Genomic DNA, 18795 nt, shown 5'->3' on the forward strand with positions numbered 1-18795 from the left:
CCATCCATCATCCATCCATCCATCCATCATCCAACCATCCATCCATCATCCATCCATCCATCCATCATCCATCCATCCATCCATCCATCCATCATCCATCCATCATCCATCCATCCATCCATCATCCATCCATCCATCCATCATCCATCCATCCATCCATCTATCATCCATCCTTCCATCCATCCATCCATCCATCCATCCATCCATCATCCATCAATCCATCCATCCATCATCCATCCATCCATCCATCATCCATCCATCCCTACATCCATCCATCCATCCATCCATCCCTACATCCATCCATCCATCCACCCATCCATCATCCATCCATCCATCCATCCATCCATCTATCCATCCATCATCCATCATCCATCCATCCATCCCTACATCCATCCCTACATCCATCCATCCATCCATCCATCCATCCATCCTTACATTCATCCCTTCATCCATCCATCCATTCATCCATCCATCCATCCATCCATCCCTACATCCATCCATCCATCCATCCATCCATCCATCCCTACATCCATCCATCCATCCATCCATCCATCATCCATCCATCCATCCATCCATCCATCCCTACATCCATCCATCCATCCATCCATCCATCCATCATCCATCCATCCATCCCTACATTCATCCCTTCATCCATCCATCCATCCATCCATCCATACATACATCCATCTATCCATCCATCCATCCATCATCCATCATCCATCCATCCATCCCTACATCCATCCATTCATCCCTTCATCCATCCATCCATCCATCCCTACATCCATCCATCCATCCACCCATCCATCATCCATCCATCCATCCATCCATCCATCCATCCATCATCCATCATCCATCCATCCATCCATCCCTACATCCATCCATCCATCCATTCATCCATCCATCCATCCATCCATCCCTACATCCATCCATCCATCCATCCATCCATCCATCCCTACATCCATCCATCCATCCATCCATCCATCATCCATCCATCCATCCATCCATCCATCCATCCCTACATCCATCCATCCATCCATCCATCCATCCATCATCCATCCATCCATCCCTACATTCATCCCTTCATCCATCCATCCATCCATCCATCCATACATACATCCATCTATCCATCCATCCATCCATCATCCATCATCCATCCATCCATCCCTACATCCATCCATTCATCCCTTCATCCATCCATCCATCCATCCCTACATCCATCCATCCATCCACCCATCCATCATCCATCCATCCATCCATCCATCCATCCATCCATCATCCATCATCCATCCATCCATCCATCCCTACATCCATCCATCCATCCATTCATCCATCCATCCATCCATCATCCATCCATCCATCCCTACATTCATCCCTTCATCCATCCATCCATCCATCCATCCATACATACATACATCCATCCATCCATCCATCCATCCATCATCCATCATCCATCATCCATCCATCCATCCCTACATCCATCCATCCATCCATCCATCCATCCCTACATTCATCCCTTCATCCATCCATCCATCCATTCATCCATCCATCCATCCATCCATCCCTACATCCATCCATCCATCCATCCATCCATCCTCCATCCATCCATCCATCCATCCATCATCCATCCATCCATCCATCCATCCATCCATCCATCCATCCATCCATCCCTACATTCATCCATCCATCCATCCATCCATCCATCCTCCATCCATCCATCATCCATCCATCCATCCATCCATCCATCCATCCATCCATCCATCCCTAATGTTACATCTAAGGTTTCAGGTGTAATTCTCCTGTTTTAAACAGCATGAATAACTTAGTTTAAAGCTTCCAGGCTTCCGTACTCTTCGATTCTGTGGTGTACGTACGGTGAAGTTGTCCAGCAGCAGGGAAGGCGTCTCATCGTTGGTCGGGTTTATGATGATGTAGAAAGGCACGGGGGCGGAGCGGTAATCTCCATCACTCACGCTGACAGACATCTGGTCAACAGTTGGCTCCACCCCTTTGTGCTCCGACTGGACGTAGTTGATGAAGCCAGAGGTCAGGTGGACGAAGCTGAAGGATTCTGGGAAAAGAAACTCCGTGGTCACATTTACACATCTGTGAGGTCCGACCCACAGCGGGGTCAAAGGTCACACACACTGACCCACTCGCACTCCAGCGTTGCTCTTCTCAGAGCCCGGCGTCGGCAGCGTGTTCTCCAGGAAGCCGTGAAGAGGAGGAGTCTCCAGGTGAAAGGTCAGCCGCTCAGGGAGGCTGTCCGGGTCTGAGGCCCCCAGAACCCCCCCACACAGGCAGACCGAGGAGCCTTCATCCACCACCAACATGGATCCACCTGGACAAAAATGTCAGATTTCAACCATCTGAGTGGACCACCATCTGACATGCTACCCTCCAGCTTGTTGGTGCTGACCTGACATATAACAGACCAACAGCTGTCCTGGCATCAAACTGGAGCCAAGTGGTACGGTGAGATGGGCTGTAGCGATACACTAATCTCACAATACGATACACGATATTCAGCCAACGATTCGATACGATACGATGCAATTCGATACGATACGATTCGAATCGCTAGGATACGATTCAAAACTATACGATTCGATACGATTCGATACGATTCGATACGATTCAATACGATTCGATACGATTCGATGGGATACGATTTGAAACGATACAATTCGATGCGATTCGATAGGACACAATTCAATACGATATGATACGATACGATACAATTCGATACGATACAATTCGATACGATTCGATACGATTCGATTCGATAGGATACGATTCGATACAATGCGATATGATACGATTCGATACGATTCGATACAATACGATATGATTCGATACGATGCGATGCGATTCGATTCAATAGGATACGATTTGAAACAATACAATTCGATACGATTCGATACGATATGATATGATACGATACGATACGATTCGATTCGATTCGATACGATAGGATACGATTCGATACGATACGATACGATACGATTCGATTTGATTCGATTCGATACGATAGGATACGATTCGATACGATACGATACGATACGATTCGATTTGATTCGATTCGATTCGATACGATAGGATACGATTCGATACGATTCGATAGGATTCGATACGATAGGATACGATACGATACGATTCGATACGATTTGATTCGATCCGATTCGATCCGATTGGATACGATTCCATCATTTTCTGGGGAAAAAGGGACAGTGTGATTCGACATGAAGGGTCTCTGATTGGACCGGTGGTCCGACCTTTGAACCGAAGGACAACACAGCCAGACAAACAGAAACAAACGAACATGTCACAAACGTGAGAGCTGTGCACTTTATACAACATTTTTATCAACTAATTTATCACTGTTTTGTGTAATGCGACCCCCTGGCATTGTATTGTATTACCTTAATGTTCTGTGTTTTCACTCATTTTAACGTCTGACTTTTCAGATAAAGTTTGCTTTAAAAAAAAAATCATCCATTTATCCCTACATCCATCCCTACATCCATCCCTCCACCCTCTGCCCTGTCAGCTGCTGATGACTCCATCCTGCCTCCATCCTGCCTCCATGTTATTGCAATCAGCAGGCCTGGAGTTGGCACCATGAATGCATTTAGTGTATAAACACAGTGTGAATGAGTGTAAGCGTTAATGAGGGACAGTCCTGGATCTGGCTGATAAACCAGCATCCCTATGATGGAGGACACAAGGTGAAGCTGGACTAATGCTCTTACACCGCCTCTTTATTCACTGCTAATTAATTACACCCAGAAACAGCCCCACCGCCACCGCCACCGCGCCGAGCCGAGCGGCTCGTAGGTGCCGGTGTTGAATGAACGCTGAGATATGCTGGCAGGATTAGCAGTCCGCCATCCTGCTGCTGTTAGCTCTGCGCTAATCCGGCTAGCGAGGCGGCTACAACACGGTGGCTATTGTGTAGCAGGGATGCGCCTCTTTCCTCTTTTGTTTCGTAAAGACGCTCATTGTCTGCTGCCCACACTTTGCTGGGAAACGTGCACACACACACACACACACACACACACACCAGAGATTATCTGCAACTCTGTGTGAGTAATACCAGCAGACAATGGGCAGATTTCACTTAAAACACATCAGTGCCAGCCTTGTTAGCTGGCTGACACGATGACAGCACAATGCAATGAGCAAACAAAGAAACATCTCAACAAACAGGACTGCACCTCCACCTTCCAACAGCAGGAAAACTGAGAAATTACAAAGTTTGTTCAAAGTTTAGCTCAAGCAAAAGTCCGGTTTTATGATTTTAACCAACTATTGTGTCAGGGCCGACTGTACAAACTCCAGTCACAGTAATACACAACTAATAAAGCTCATTTGTAACATCTGAATAGAAAAGTTCTCATTTATAAAATAGAAAAATAATAAAAAACAGAAATGAAAACAGTTTTATGGTGTGTTGCCCTAAAGTTAACGTCTCCGATAGCAGAAGGTTGAAGAGCGATTATGTTGAGAAGAAGCAAAAAAAGTCCAGCGAATAGGTGAAACTGACAAAATGTCCACAACAGACCTGGATGTTCAGGATTCAAACGCCATCTGAGACGTAGAATATTCCCAGAAAGGCAGCAACAAAGTTTAGAATATTTTGTGGAAGTGTGTGTTTGAAGTGTTAGTCATCAAGTTCATGTATTTTATGAGGCAAAAGTTCAGAAATCCAGAAGAAAAAGTGACGTTCAGTGCCGGCAACATTTTGGTTTTTTGGTGATTTTCATCATTTTTTTTAATCAAAATCTACAAGTTTCTATTCACATTTTTTTTAATAATTTGGCTGTTTTTTTAACTGAAAACCAGGATGAACTTTGTTGTGACTTTAACAGATAAATTTTCCCACAGATGCAGATGCAGGTTGTTTTTCGTGGGTCTCCAGACTTTGTGAGATGGTTGTTATCTACAACTTGGCCAGCAGATGGCAGAAACTTTTACAAACTGTTACTTTAAAGTGACTCAAGTGAGTCTTGAAGGTGGAAAATGAATCAAAAATATTTTGTTCTGATGGAGATGTTCATGCAGGTGATGTGTCTACAAAGCAGCAGATTCTGTTTATCTCACATGCACACACACACATACACACACACACGTGCGCACACACACGCACACACACGCACACACACGCACACACACACACACACGCACACACACACACACACACACACACTGGTGTGTCCCAGCAGTCACTGGTCTCCATTGATAACCACAGAGCTCCTCCTCAATTCCTTTTCTTGGCTGCGACTCCAGTGAGAAGCATCTCCTTTCCCTGGAGAGCGTGCATGTGTGTGTGTGCACGTGTGCATGTGTGTGTGCATGTGATGTATGTCAGCCTTCCTCCTGCTCCTCCCAGCACGTGTGTGTTGGACTGATAAGTGACGGCGTGTCGTCGGGTCAGAACCGTTCCGCTGTGTTACAGACATCTTCAGCAGTGAACAGGAAGTACAACACGCACACACGCACACGCACACGCACACGCACACATGCACGCACGTACGCACATGTACACACATCATCCTGAGCAGCTCTTCATATGAAATGTTCAGCAGTGCTGGTTTGTGTTAAACATACTAACAACATACGAACATACTAACAACATACGAACAACATACTAACAACACACTAACAACATACAAACAACATACAAACAACATACGAAAAACATACTAACATATGAACAACGTACTAACATACTAACATACGAACAACATACTAACATACAAACAACATATGAACATACTAACAACATACTAACATACTAACAACATACTAACAACATGCTAACAACCTACTAACAAAGTACTAACATACTAACAACATGCTAACAACCTACTAACAACATACTAACAACATACTAACAACATACTAACATACAAACAACATACGAACAACATACGAACAACACACTAACAACACACTAACAACATACAAACAACATACGAACAACATACGAACAACATACGAACAACACACTAACAACACACTAACAACATACAAACAACATACAAACAACATATGAAAAACATACTAACATATGAATAACGTACTAACATACGAACAACATACTAACATACGAACAACATACTAACATACAAACAACATACGAACATACTAACAACATGCTAACAACCTACTAACAACATACTAACAACATACTAACAACATACTAACATACAAACAACATACGAACAACATACGAACAACACACTAACAACACACTAACAACATACAAACAACATACGAACAACATACGAACAACATACGAACAACATACGAACAACATACGAACAACACACTAACAATACACTAACAACATACAAACAACATACAAACAACATATGAAAAACATACTAACATATGAATAACGTACTAACATACTAACAACATACTAACAACATGCTAACAACATACTAACAACATACTAACAACATACTAACATACAAACAACATACTAACATACGAACAACATACTAACAACATACTAACATACTAACAACATGCTAACAACATAACAACAAACGAACAACATACAAACATACTAACAACATACTAACAACACACTAACAGCATACTAACATCATACTAACAACACACTATCAGCATACTAATAACATACTAACAACATACTAAAATCATACTAACATCATACTAACAACATACTAACATCATACTAACATACTAACAACATACTAACAACATACTAAGATACTAACAACATACGAACAACATACTAACATACTTACAACATACTAACATCATACTAACATACTAACAACATGCTAACAACATACTAACAACATGCTAACAACATGCTAACAACATGCTACTGTGTGAGGTCAGCAGGACCATGGAACAGCTTCTCTTACCCAGAGTGATGATGGGAACTTTGTTGTTGACAGGAAGAATTGTGATGTTGAGGTCATAAACGGGAAGCGTGCCGTGAAGAGGAACGGGCGGGGGCGGGGCGTCTCCGTGGCAACAGCCGTCCACCCCACCGGCCTCGCCGTCGGAGATGATGAGGGTAACGGTGTCGAACACCGGCTCAGGTCCGACCTCCCCACCTGAGCACACGGTACCGAGCTTAGAGCTGAGAGGACAGTTAACTCTGCGGTGGATTCCTTCCCACAGAGGCAACGTGCACTCACCTGAGTGGGCGTAGTAGACGTGGCCCTGCAGCAGGTCCTGCTGGGAGAACTTGTCCACGCTCAGCCCGGCCCTCTGCAGCTCCCCTCTGCCGGGACTCCGGGCCAACATGTAGGTCAGTCTAGAGTCCTCGCTGTCCCGGTCTGTGGCCGACAGGTAGTCCACCGTCACCTGGACCCGCCCCCCCTCCTCACAGCTCAGGTGCCCCCGCAAACCCTCAGCCAGCTGGGGAGGCTCGTCATTCATTGGCAGGACCTGAAGACAGGGGAGTGACACTTTATATTCCTCTACTACAGATTAATTCTTATCCAGACTTATTCATGTCTCCCCTCTGCTGGTCCTGGAAACACGGACGGCTGACACCACACCTGTACTCTGAACCATAGATATGTATAGAACGGCTAGATGTGTTACGTCTGAGTTTAGAACGTCCGCACAAGTCGGCCATCTTACCACAGGGTGAGATGTCCGGGAGACAGTCAAACCTGAGGTAACCATAGTTACGGGAAGTGATCTGCTCTGACGCTATTACTCTTATCTCGCAGAAATATCCACCATTTTACACTATTTTACATACTAAAAGACCCTGTGCGATATTTTATTTATTCGGTCATCTGTGCAATAATTCACGTCACTACTGTGCAATATCTTATCTATTTATGGTCAGACTATGTGCATACAATGTGTAATTAACACAAGTGTAGTGCAATATGGGCAATAACTCAACCATAGTGCTATAACTTATTTTATTTAACTCTCTTTACTTTGTATATCTTGTATAGCCTTTATTCTTTTTTACACTTTGTTTTAGATTATTCTATATTAATTATATTTTAATTATATATTATATTAATTATTCTATATTATACTGTATTTTAGATTCATAGAGATCCTATGTGTGTGTTTGGAGCTACTGGGGACTTGAATTTCCCTGAGGGAGTCATCCCAAGGGGTAAATAAAGTTCAGTCATGGGGCAAATAAACCTGAAATATTTACGTTTTTATTTAAAAAAATAAATATGGACTTCGTCTGTAGTGTGATAATTAGCTTACTACTTTGATGTTTATAATAACCTAAACGTTTGAGAATTAAGCAAGTTATGTCTTGAATGTTTCACCATCAACACAATGTTGTCGGCCAGAGAGCTGCCTGTGGTAAGATGGCCGCCATCTGCGAACGTTCCACTCCGTTGCCCAGCAACGCGGACGAGATATCTAGCCATTCTATACATATCTATGGTTCTATACATATCTATTGTTCTATACATATCTATGGTTCTATACATATCTATTGTTCTATACATATCTATGGTTCTATACATATCTATGATTCTATACATATCTATGGTTCTATACATATCTATGGTTCTATACATATCTATGATTCTATACATATCTATGATTCTACACATATCTATGATTCTATACATATCTATTGTTCTATACATATCTATAGTTCTATACATATCTATGGTTCTATACATATCTATGATTCTATACATATCTATGATTCTACACATATCTATGGTTCTATACATATCTATGATTCTATACATATCTATGATTCTACACATATCTATTGTTCTATACATATCTATGGTTCTATACACATCTATGGTTCTATACACATCTATGGTTCTATACATATCTATGCTCTGAACACCACACCTGTACCCTGAAATCAGCAGGTAGAACACGGGTAACCATAGACTCACCTGAATCTGCAGCGTGACTTCTGCAGAGTTCAGACCGTCCGTCACCTTCAGACCCACTGCATCCCTGGTGGTCTCAGAGTCGTCATGAAGGTACCTGCAACACAGACTGTGGTGTGAACATGTGACCTCTGAACCTGAACCAGAACCAGAACCAGAACCAGAACCAGAACCAGAACCAGAACCCAGCAGGAAGACACCAACTCCTCACAGACTGGACCAGATAAACAGGATATTTAAATTGTTAAACAGTTTTCTGTCTGTCAAACTGTGTTAACTTTGGTGAAGAAATGGGAACAGAGATGCGTCCCTGTGGGTAAAGATCATCAAGATGGAAGTCATAGATATTATTCAATTTCTATTGAGCTGATCTGTCCAATGGAGCGGAACCTGATTGGCTGCCGTTGGATGAATTGAGACAGGGATCGATTGCTTCTCCCTGTTTACCCAGAAGTCTGGTTCTTTTTCCACTGAATTTTTAGATGTTGAATTTTTTTTAAGTTGAATTTTTTGAGGTGGCTCGGGCATCTGGTTAGGATGCCTCCTGGACGCCTCCCCGGTGAGGTGTTCCGGGCCCGTCCCACTGGGAGGAGGCCCCGGGGAAGACCCAGGACACGTTGGAGAGACTATGTCTCTCGGCTGGCCTGGGAACGCCTCGGGGTCCCCCCAGAAGAGCTGGAGGAAGTGGCCGGGGACAGGGACGTCTGGGTCTCTCTGCTTAGGCTGCTGCCCCCGCGACCCGATCCCCGGACCAGCGGAAGATAATGAATAGATGAATTTTTTGAAGTTGAATTTTTTGAAGTTGAATTTTTTGAAGTTGAATTTTTTTTTTTAGAAAATGTTTTTTTTTTTTTTTTTAACCACCTGACCCACCAGCCCTCTCACCAGCCCTCTCACCTGACCTACCTGACCTCTCACCTGAGCCACCTGACCTCTCCCCTGACCCACCAGCCCTCTCACCTGACCCACCAGCCCTCTCACCTGACCCACCAGCCCTCTCACCTGAGCCCCAGCCCTCTCACCTGAGCCCCAGCCCTCTCACCTGAGCCCCAGCCCTCTCACCTGAGCCCCAGCCCTCTCACCTGACCCACCAGCCCTCTCACCTGAGCCCCAGCCCTCTCACCTGACCCACCAGCCCTCTCACCTGAGCCCCAGCCCTCTCACCTGAGCCCCAGCCCTCTCAGGTCCTGCAGGGTGAACCCGTCTCCCTGCACCAGCGCCCGGCCCCGCAGCTCCAGCCGGCCGTGGTCGCCCGTCCTCTGCAGCTCCACCCTCAGCGCCGCCTCCCGGCTGTCCCGATCCCGCACCAGGAGGTGCTCCTCCGTCAGGAAGGCCGCTCCGCCCTCCTCCACCCGCAGCAGGTTGGTGAAGGCCTTCACACGCCGAACAGTCGGGCGTAAAACAACAGAAACAAGCTTCTGAACATGGAACAGCCACCACCCGACATGCGACCTCTGACCTCGGGCGCCTGGTTGTCCACGGGGACGACGGTGATGTTGAAGGTCAGGCCGGAGACGGCGCCGCCGTGATGGTCGCTGACGGAGAAGACGAACTGGACGAAGAGCGGCTCGGGGCCGATGTCCTCCACAGGCGGCATGAAGGCCACTTTCATGTGGTTCACTGCATGCTGCGGGACAGAGGAGCAAGGACAGAGGAGCGAGGACAGAGGAGCGAGGACAGAGGAGCGAGGACAGAGGTGCGAGGACAGAGGAGCGAGGACAGAGGAACGAGGACAGAGGAGCGAGGACAGAGGAGCGAGGACAGAGGAGCAAGGACAGAGGAGCGAGGACAGAGGTGCGAGGACAGAGGAGCGAGGACAGAGGAACGAGGACAGAGGAGCGAGGACAGAGGAGCGAGGACAGAGGAGCGAGGACAGAGGAACAAGGACAGAGGAGCGAGGACAGAGGAGCGAGGACAGAGGAATAAGGACAGAGGAGCGAGGACAGAGGAGCGAGGACAGAGGAGCGAGGACAGAGGAACAAGGACAGAGGAGCGAGGACAGAGGAGCGAGGACAGAGGAGCGAGGACAGAGGAGCGAGGACAGAGGAACGAGGACAGAGGAGCGAGGACAGAGGAGCGAGGACAGAGGAGCAAGGACAGAGGAGTAAGGACAGAGGAGTAAGGACAGAGGAGCGAGGACAGAGGTGCGAGGACAGAGGAGCGAGGACAGAGGAGCAAGGACAGAGGAGCGAGGACAGAGGAGCGAGGACAGAGGAGCGAGGACAGAGGAGCAAGGACAGAGGAGCAAGGACAGAGGAGCGAGGACAGAGGAGCGAGGACAGAGGAGCGAGGACAGAGGAGCGAGGACAGAGGAACAAGGACAGAGGAGCGAGGACAGAGGAGCGAGGACAGAGGAGCAAGGACAGAGGAGTAAGGACAGAGGAGTAAGGACAGAGGAGCGAGGACAGAGGTGCGAGGACAGAGGAGCAAGGACAGAGGAGTAAGGACAGAGGAGTAAGGACAGAGGAGCGAGGACAGAGGTGCGAGGACAGAGGAGCGAGGACAGAGGAACAAGGACAGAGGAGCAAGGACAGAGGAGTAAGGACAGAGGAGTAAGGACAGAGGAGTAAGGACAGAGGAGCGAGGACAGAGGTGCGAGGACAGAGGAGCGAGGACAGAGGAACAAGGACAGAGGAGCAAGGACAGAGGAGCGAGGACAGAGGAGCGAGGACAGAGGAGCGAGGACAGAGGAACAAGGACAGAGGAGCGAGGACAGAGGAGCGAGGACAGAGGAATAAGGACAGAGGAGCGAGGACAGAGGAGCGAGGACAGAGGAGCGAGGACAGAGGAGCAAGGACAGAGGAGCGAGGACAGAGGAGCGAGGACAGAGGAGCGAGGACAGAGGAGCGAGGACAGAGGAGCGAGGACAGAGGAACAAGGACAGAGGAGCGAGGACAGAGGAGCGAGGACAGAGGAGCAAGGACAGAGGAGTAAGGACAGAGGAGTAAGGACAGAGGAGCGAGGACAGAGGTGCGAGGACAGAGGAGCAAGGACAGAGGAGTAAGGACAGAGGAGTAAGGACAGAGGAGCGAGGACAGAGGTGCGAGGACAGAGGAGCGAGGACAGAGGAACAAGGACAGAGGAGCAAGGACAGAGGAGTAAGGACAGAGGAGTAAGGACAGAGGAGTAAGGACAGAGGAGCGAGGACAGAGGTGCGAGGACAGAGGAGCGAGGACAGAGGAACAAGGACAGAGGAGCAAGGACAGAGGAGCGAGGACAGAGGAGCAAGGACAGAGGAGTAAGGACAGAGGAGTAAGGACAGAGGAGCGAGGACAGAGGTGCGAGGACAGAGGAGCGAGGACAGAGGAGCAAGGACAGAGGAGCGAGGACAGAGGAGCGAGGACAGAGGAGCGAGGACAGAGGAGCAAGGACAGAGGAGCAAGGACAGAGGAGCGAGGACAGAGGAGCGAGGACAGAGGAGCGAGGACAGAGGAGCGAGGACAGAGGAACAAGGACAGAGGAGCGAGGACAGAGGAGCGAGGACAGAGGAGCAAGGACAGAGGAGTAAGGACAGAGGAGTAAGGACAGAGGAGCGAGGACAGAGGTGCGAGGACAGAGGAGCAAGGACAGAGGAGTAAGGACAGAGGAGTAAGGACAGAGGAGCGAGGACAGAGGTGCGAGGACAGAGGAGCGAGGACAGAGGAACAAGGACAGAGGAGCAAGGACAGAGGAGTAAGGACAGAGGAGTAAGGACAGAGGAGTAAGGACAGAGGAGCGAGGACAGAGGTGCGAGGACAGAGGAGCGAGGACAGAGGAACAAGGACAGAGGAGCAAGGACAGAGGAGCGAGGACAGAGGAGCGAGGACAGAGGAGCGAGGACAGAGGAACAAGGACAGAGGAGCGAGGACAGAGGAGCGAGGACAGAGGAGCAAGGACAGAGGAGTAAGGACAGAGGAGTAAGGACAGAGGAGCGAGGACAGAGGTGCGAGGACAGAGGAGCAAGGACAGAGGAGTAAGGACAGAGGAGTAAGGACAGAGGAGCGAGGACAGAGGAGCGAGGACAGAGGTGCGAGGACAGAGGAGCGAGGACAGAGGAACAAGGACAGAGGAGCAAGGACAGAGGAGTAAGGACAGAGGAGTAAGGACAGAGGAGTAAGGACAGAGGAGCGAGGACAGAGGTGCGAGGACAGAGGAACAAGGACAGAGGAGCAAGGACAGAGGAGCGAGGACAGAGGAGCGAGGACAGAGGAGCGAGGACAGAGGAACAAGGACAGAGGAGCGAGGACAGAGGAGCGAGGACAGAGGAATAAGGACAGAGGAGCGAGGACAGAGGAGCGAGGACAGAGGAGCGAGGACAGAGGAGCGAGGACAGAGGAGCGAGGACAGAGGAACGAGGACAGAGGAGCAAGGACAGAGGAGCGAGGACAGAGGAGCGAGGACAGAGGAGCGAGGACAGAGGAGTAAGGACAGAGGAGTAAGGACAGAGGAGCGAGGACAGAGGAGCGAGGACAGAGGTGCGAGGACAGAGGAGCGAGGACAGAGGAGTAAGGACAGAGGAGTAAGGACAGAGGAGTAAGGACAGAGGAGTAAGGACAGAGGAGCGAGGACAGAGGAATAAGGACAGAGGAACGAGGACAGAGGAGTAAGGACAGAGGAGCGAGGACAGAGGAATAAGGACAGAGGAACGAGGACAGAGGAGCGAGGACAGAGGAGCGAGGACAGAGGAGCGAGGACAGAGGAGTAAGGACAGAGGAGTAAGGACAGAGGAGCGAGGACAGAGGTGCGAGGACAGAGGAGCGAGGACAGAGGAGTGAGGACAGAGGAGTAAGGACAGAGGAGTAAGGACAGAGGAGTAAGGACAGAGGAGCGAGGACAGAGGTGCGAGGACAGAGGAGCGAGGACAGAGGAGCGAGGACAGAGGAGCAAGGACAGAGGAGCGAGGACAGAGGAACAAGGACAGAGGAACGAGGACAGAGGAGCGAGGACAGAGGAGCGAGGACAGAGGAGCGAGGACAGAGGAGCAAGGACAGAGGAGCGAGGACAGAAGAACGAGGACAGAGGAGCGAGGACAGAGGAGCGAGGACAGAGGAGTGAGGACAGAGGAGTAAGGACAGAGGAGCGAGGACAGAGGAGTAAAGACAGAGGAGCGAGGACAGAGGAGCGAGGACAGAGGAGCAAGGACAGAGGAGTAAGGACAGAGGAGCAAGGACAGAGGAGTAAGGACAGAGGAGCGAGGACAGAGGAGTAAGGACAGAGGAGCAAGGACAGAGGAGCAAGGACAGAGGAGCAAGGACAGAGGAGTAAGGACAGAGGAGCAAGGACAGAGGAGTAAGGACAGAGGAGCAAGGACAGAGGAGCAAGGACAGAGGAGCAAGGACAGAGGAGTAAGGACAGAGGAGCGAGGACAGAGGAGTAAGGACAGAGGAGTAAGGACAGAGGAGCAAGGACAGAGGAGCAAGGACAGAGGAGTAAGGACAGAGGAGCAAGGACAGAGGAGCAAGGACAGAGGAGTAAGGACAGAGGAGCCAGGACAGAGGAGCCAGGACAGAGGAGCAAGGACAGAGGAGTAAGGACAGAGGAACAAGGACATCTTCAACCAACCACCAAAAAGGTTGTGAAAAAATTTGTTTGTCCGTTAAACAATAGCTTGGTTTCTCGTGACGTCACAGTGCTGCATCGCGAACGCGCGAAATTCAGATGAATGTCAGGAAGTGAAGTCTGCCCATAGAACTGCTGTGTAAAAAAATCAAGATGGCCGTGTGTTGTGCTGTTTACGGCTGCTCCAACCGTTCTACACGTGAAAAAGAAAAAGTTTTTTTTAGAATACCAAAGGTTGTCGTACACAAAGGTGAGAAATGTAAAAATCCAACAGAACAACGCCGTAAAAAATGGATTTCAAACCTACGTCTGCAGTCGGGAGGAGCAGAGGTATGTTAGCTAACTGCTAACTTTGTTTTTGTGGCTGTGTTTATATAGCATTGGGGTGTTGTTAAATACTCATTTACTTAGTAATGATTATTAAGTTTCCGGTAGTCTAATATGGGCTTCATTGTGACTTTTTAGGCGTCCCTAGCGCTTTGGGTGACGTTGAGTCCTAGCCTACATAAATTACTAACCCTGCCATGCAATTACAATGAGCTGCAATGACATCCCCATCCTCCTTCGCAATTATCCAAGTCTTCAGCGGGGTTTCGTTTGCTCTCTGAGAGTGGTTTACCTTGAAACATAAACGACTGTCAGGCTAACGTCGTCGTTAAGATGCGTTGCTATGGTTACATTACATGTATAGCCGGGTTACTGCTTGCATCTTAACACATAAAATAATATGACAACAATATAACTCACCCTGGCGAAGACCAAACAATTTCCGTCGTGGAGCCGTTTAGTACCAAGGTTGTGGACCCATCCGCTTACAAAAAAATTGTACACCTCCATACTTTTTGTAGGCCTTCATTTGTTGTTTTGTGTAGTATGATGTTTGAAGGACCAGATAGTTGGTTATGTCCACAGCCTCGATGGTCGGCAAATCCTTATATTCTCCAGAAAATTCACTCATCTTCATGAGGTACGGGTCTCGCCCAACATATTTACTCACTAATTGTTTGTATCAGATTCTAGAAACTGGCTCTAAATCTCTCTGGAACGGTTTCCTCCATAGACGTAGTCGCCATATTTACTTCCTGACAACCATCTGAAAACCGCGCCCCCTTACGACCACATGACTGAAACCAAGCTATTCTCGATAAAGGAGCAGGTGCGCCCTCATCCAGCTCATCTGCAGCTGGCCCCAGATGTTTGTACGGTGCACACCTGAGTGAAGGACTTCAGCACCGGCACCATGTGGTCCTTCTTCATGGCGCTGGTGCTGTCGGTGTAGAAGAGACGTCCTGCATCCATCACTCTGAAATGAAAAGACTAAATGAGCCTCAGATTCTGGTCCCGATCAGCAGAACCGTGGACCTGAACTTACCCAGGATGCAGCGGGCTGAAGCACAGCTGCGTGACGACGTAGGTCAGGTCGGCGTCTGGGTTCTCCCTGTCTGAGAAGTGGAGGTGAGCCTGAGTGATGTAAACCACCTCGGTCTCCTTCACCGTCAGAGAGCGAACGCTGCCGGAGACCTCCAGCGGCAGCTGGTCCTTCACCGGGAAGACGTGGACGACCACCGTCTGCACACAGGGAGGACAGGAAGTCTCAGAGACCCCCCAAACACCTGAGCGCCTTCAGACCGGAACCAGGTTCGTCCGACTCACGTATGTCTGCGAGAGATTGGGGGGCTGGTGGCTGTCAGACAGCGTGAAGTCGAAGGAGTCCTCAAACTGCTCATCCCCTGAATGCTGGTAGTAGATCTGACCCTGGATCAGGTCTCTCTGCAGGAAGCTGTCCACTGGTACCGCTGCACAAACACCAACAGGGAAGCTTTAGGGACTTTATGCAGGTCAGAGATCTTAGAAAAGTCCCCAGGCTTAAAATAAACATACAGCTGAATATCATCTGCGTAATAACGGCAGGAAACACCTTTAAATGGAAGCAAGAACAGGGCAAACAGCACCGGGCCCAGAACAGAACCCTGGGGAACACCCTAATGTTGACTCTGAGCAGCGTTACAAACTCATCAAACTGCCCCCCCCCCAGCCTCACCTGCCTCCCGGGCCGAGCTCTTCCTGACCAGCAGCCCCGCCCGGGGGGCAAAGACGAGCTGGTACAGGATGTAGTCGTCACTGGAGTCCAGGTCGGAGGCCAGCAGCAGGTACTCCTCCAGTCGCACGGCGCCGCCCTCCTGCACCTCCACCGCCACGTTGTTGATGAGGAAGGGCGGCGAGTCGTCCTTCGGCAGGATGTTGATGGGGAACTTGTGTCGGATGCTGTGGCGACCGTCGCTGATGCGGAACACGATGTGGTCCCGCGTGGAGTCGCTGTCGGAGTGGTGGTAGACCACCGCGCCCTCCTTCAGGTCCTGGACGCGGAACATGAACGCCTTCCCACCTGGAAGCAGCGCAGAGGAGAAAACATGGCCGACTGGCATTAGTTCAGGCCCAGACCAGACCTTCCACCGCCTGAAAACATTTCAGAAGCAACAAAGACCCAAGAATCAGACGGGAGATTGGACTGAAGACAAGTTTCGGTGCAATCTGTTGGTTTCCTTAGCTAGGAAACTGTTTTTGAATTGGCTCTATATGAACGAATTGGATTATTTTATGAATAATTATGATTACAATTAATTGAATTCCAATTGGCTTGAATTGGACTTTATTATTTAAGTGCCTTGAGATGACATTTGTTGTATTTGGCGCTATATAAATAAAAATGAATTGAATTGGACGGGACAACATTCCTCCCCCCAGAGGTCCAGCAGCTGCTCTCCACAGTTCCAGATGTTTACAGATGTTGTTAAAAGAAGAAGTTCCAAACCGCATACTAGATACTTCATACTTCCATAGTACATACTACATACTCATCGATCAGACAGTGTGCAGAGCGTTTACCCACAATGCATCCTGCTCCCTCGTTGTAGCTAGCTTGAAACTGCCGTTTTGACAGGAAATGACGATCGGCGACGTCACGTTACGTTGCATCTTGGGTAGTTTGAGTATGAGTAGTAACCTCATGATGCATACCCAACATTTAGGAGAATCTAGTATGCATCCGGGAACTTCTGCTTACTCAAACTCGCATACTAACTCAGAAAGTTAGTAGGAGTAGTAGGAGAAGTATGCGGTTTGGAACACAGCCCAGGTGTTAAAACTCCAAAGCTCAGAGTGACAGTAACACACGTGTTGCTGTCACTCTGAGGCTGGATTTACTGAGTTTTAACTTGTTTATTCACTCCATCCAGGCTCTTAAAAACCAAACATCATTTCCTGTGTTTACAGATTCAGATTCTTCTTTCAGGCTGCCGCTAAGTGCCTCATCTCTTCTTCAGCTCAGTGACTTCCTCTGCAGTTTCTCACATCCATCCTTCAGAAGGTGTCACTTCTCTGGCAGCGAGGCGCAGTGTGAGCGCTGTGCGAGCGCAGTGTGAGCGCAGTGTGAGCGCAGTGTGAGCGCAGTGTGAGCGCTGTGTGAGCGGCGTGTTTGTCAGCGCTCCTGTTGGCCCGAACATGAGAAACTTTGGTGTCCTACATGAAGCGAGCGTGTCCATCTGTCAGCTCTCCTCACTCCCAGCGTCAGAGGGACGCGTCCTGTCGGCGGCGGATGGTTTCCAGCCAAAAAGCTTTCGCACTTTGATTCAATTACCGCCTCCCATCCCCGTCGTCGTCACTGGGAAATAACAGGTTTGCGTCGGCGCCTGGAGGAAGAACACCGGTGGGGTAAAAACGTGGCGTCCTTCCCGGCGGCCGCACGGTTGCCAGGACGGGGGGGAACTTCCTGTCTCCCTGCGAGCGCCAGAGAGGCAGAAGGTCAGCAGACAGATTGAGAGACGAGCGGTTGCAAGCCCGAACCTCATTAACAACTTTACCGAGGGGAGCCGGCTGGCGGGCCAAGCCACGGAAACAACTTGGTAATTAGGCCCAAAGGTGGCGTTGGGCAACAGGCCCATAAAGGCAGGAACAGGACGCCACGGTGTGTGTGTGTGTGCACGTGTGTGCGTGCACGGCAGGCAGCCATCCATTTGGCTGAAGGCACTGGAGCGAGCCTGCAGTGACTGTCCCCGAGTCGCCGCTCCGAGGGTCTGCTCGCTCCTCCGAGACGCAGCATCCCCCCGCTGCCTCCTGCACCACCCAGAGAAAGTTTTAGGAACAAGAGGAAACCTGCCGAGTGGGAGAAGTTTCAGCAGCCTCCCAACTCATGTCCCGATGAAAGCTGTTTGGTTCTGCAGGTTTTCTACTGCTCGTTCATTCAGATCAGAAACTCATCCAGCTCCGTGACACTGCTGAGGCTTTGGGTGTGATAACTCTGCTGGAGACTTTCAGGCAAAGAAAACTAACAAAAGAAGATCTAAAGTCCACGTGCACAAAGCTGCAG

General features: G+C 49.0%; 1 protein-coding gene across 3 annotated transcripts in view; it reads right to left on the reverse strand.

The window, feature by feature from the left end:
* The window catches only part of frem1b (Fras1 related extracellular matrix 1b), a 76200-nt gene that overhangs the window by 38655 nt on the left and 18750 nt on the right, over positions 1-18795 (reverse strand). For all 3 annotated transcript variants that reach the window (XM_075486102.1, XM_075486101.1, XM_075486103.1), the window contains exons 9-19: positions 16471-16815; positions 16083-16225; positions 15802-15998; positions 15642-15732; positions 10351-10518; positions 10056-10264; positions 8895-8988; positions 7182-7434; positions 6903-7097; positions 2150-2338; positions 1872-2068 (exon numbers count right to left, since the gene is read on the reverse strand). In XM_075486102.1, the coding sequence (XP_075342217.1) occupies positions 1872-2068; positions 2150-2338; positions 6903-7097; positions 7182-7434; positions 8895-8988; positions 10056-10264; positions 10351-10518; positions 15642-15732; positions 15802-15998; positions 16083-16225; positions 16471-16815 (2081 nt within the window). The remainder of the gene's footprint in view (positions 1-1871; positions 2069-2149; positions 2339-6902; positions 7098-7181; positions 7435-8894; positions 8989-10055; positions 10265-10350; positions 10519-15641; positions 15733-15801; positions 15999-16082; positions 16226-16470; positions 16816-18795) is intronic.

Source organism: Odontesthes bonariensis, chromosome 15, assembly GCF_027942865.1.
Source record: "Odontesthes bonariensis isolate fOdoBon6 chromosome 15, fOdoBon6.hap1, whole genome shotgun sequence".
NCBI lineage: Eukaryota > Metazoa > Chordata > Actinopteri > Atheriniformes > Atherinopsidae > Odontesthes > Odontesthes bonariensis.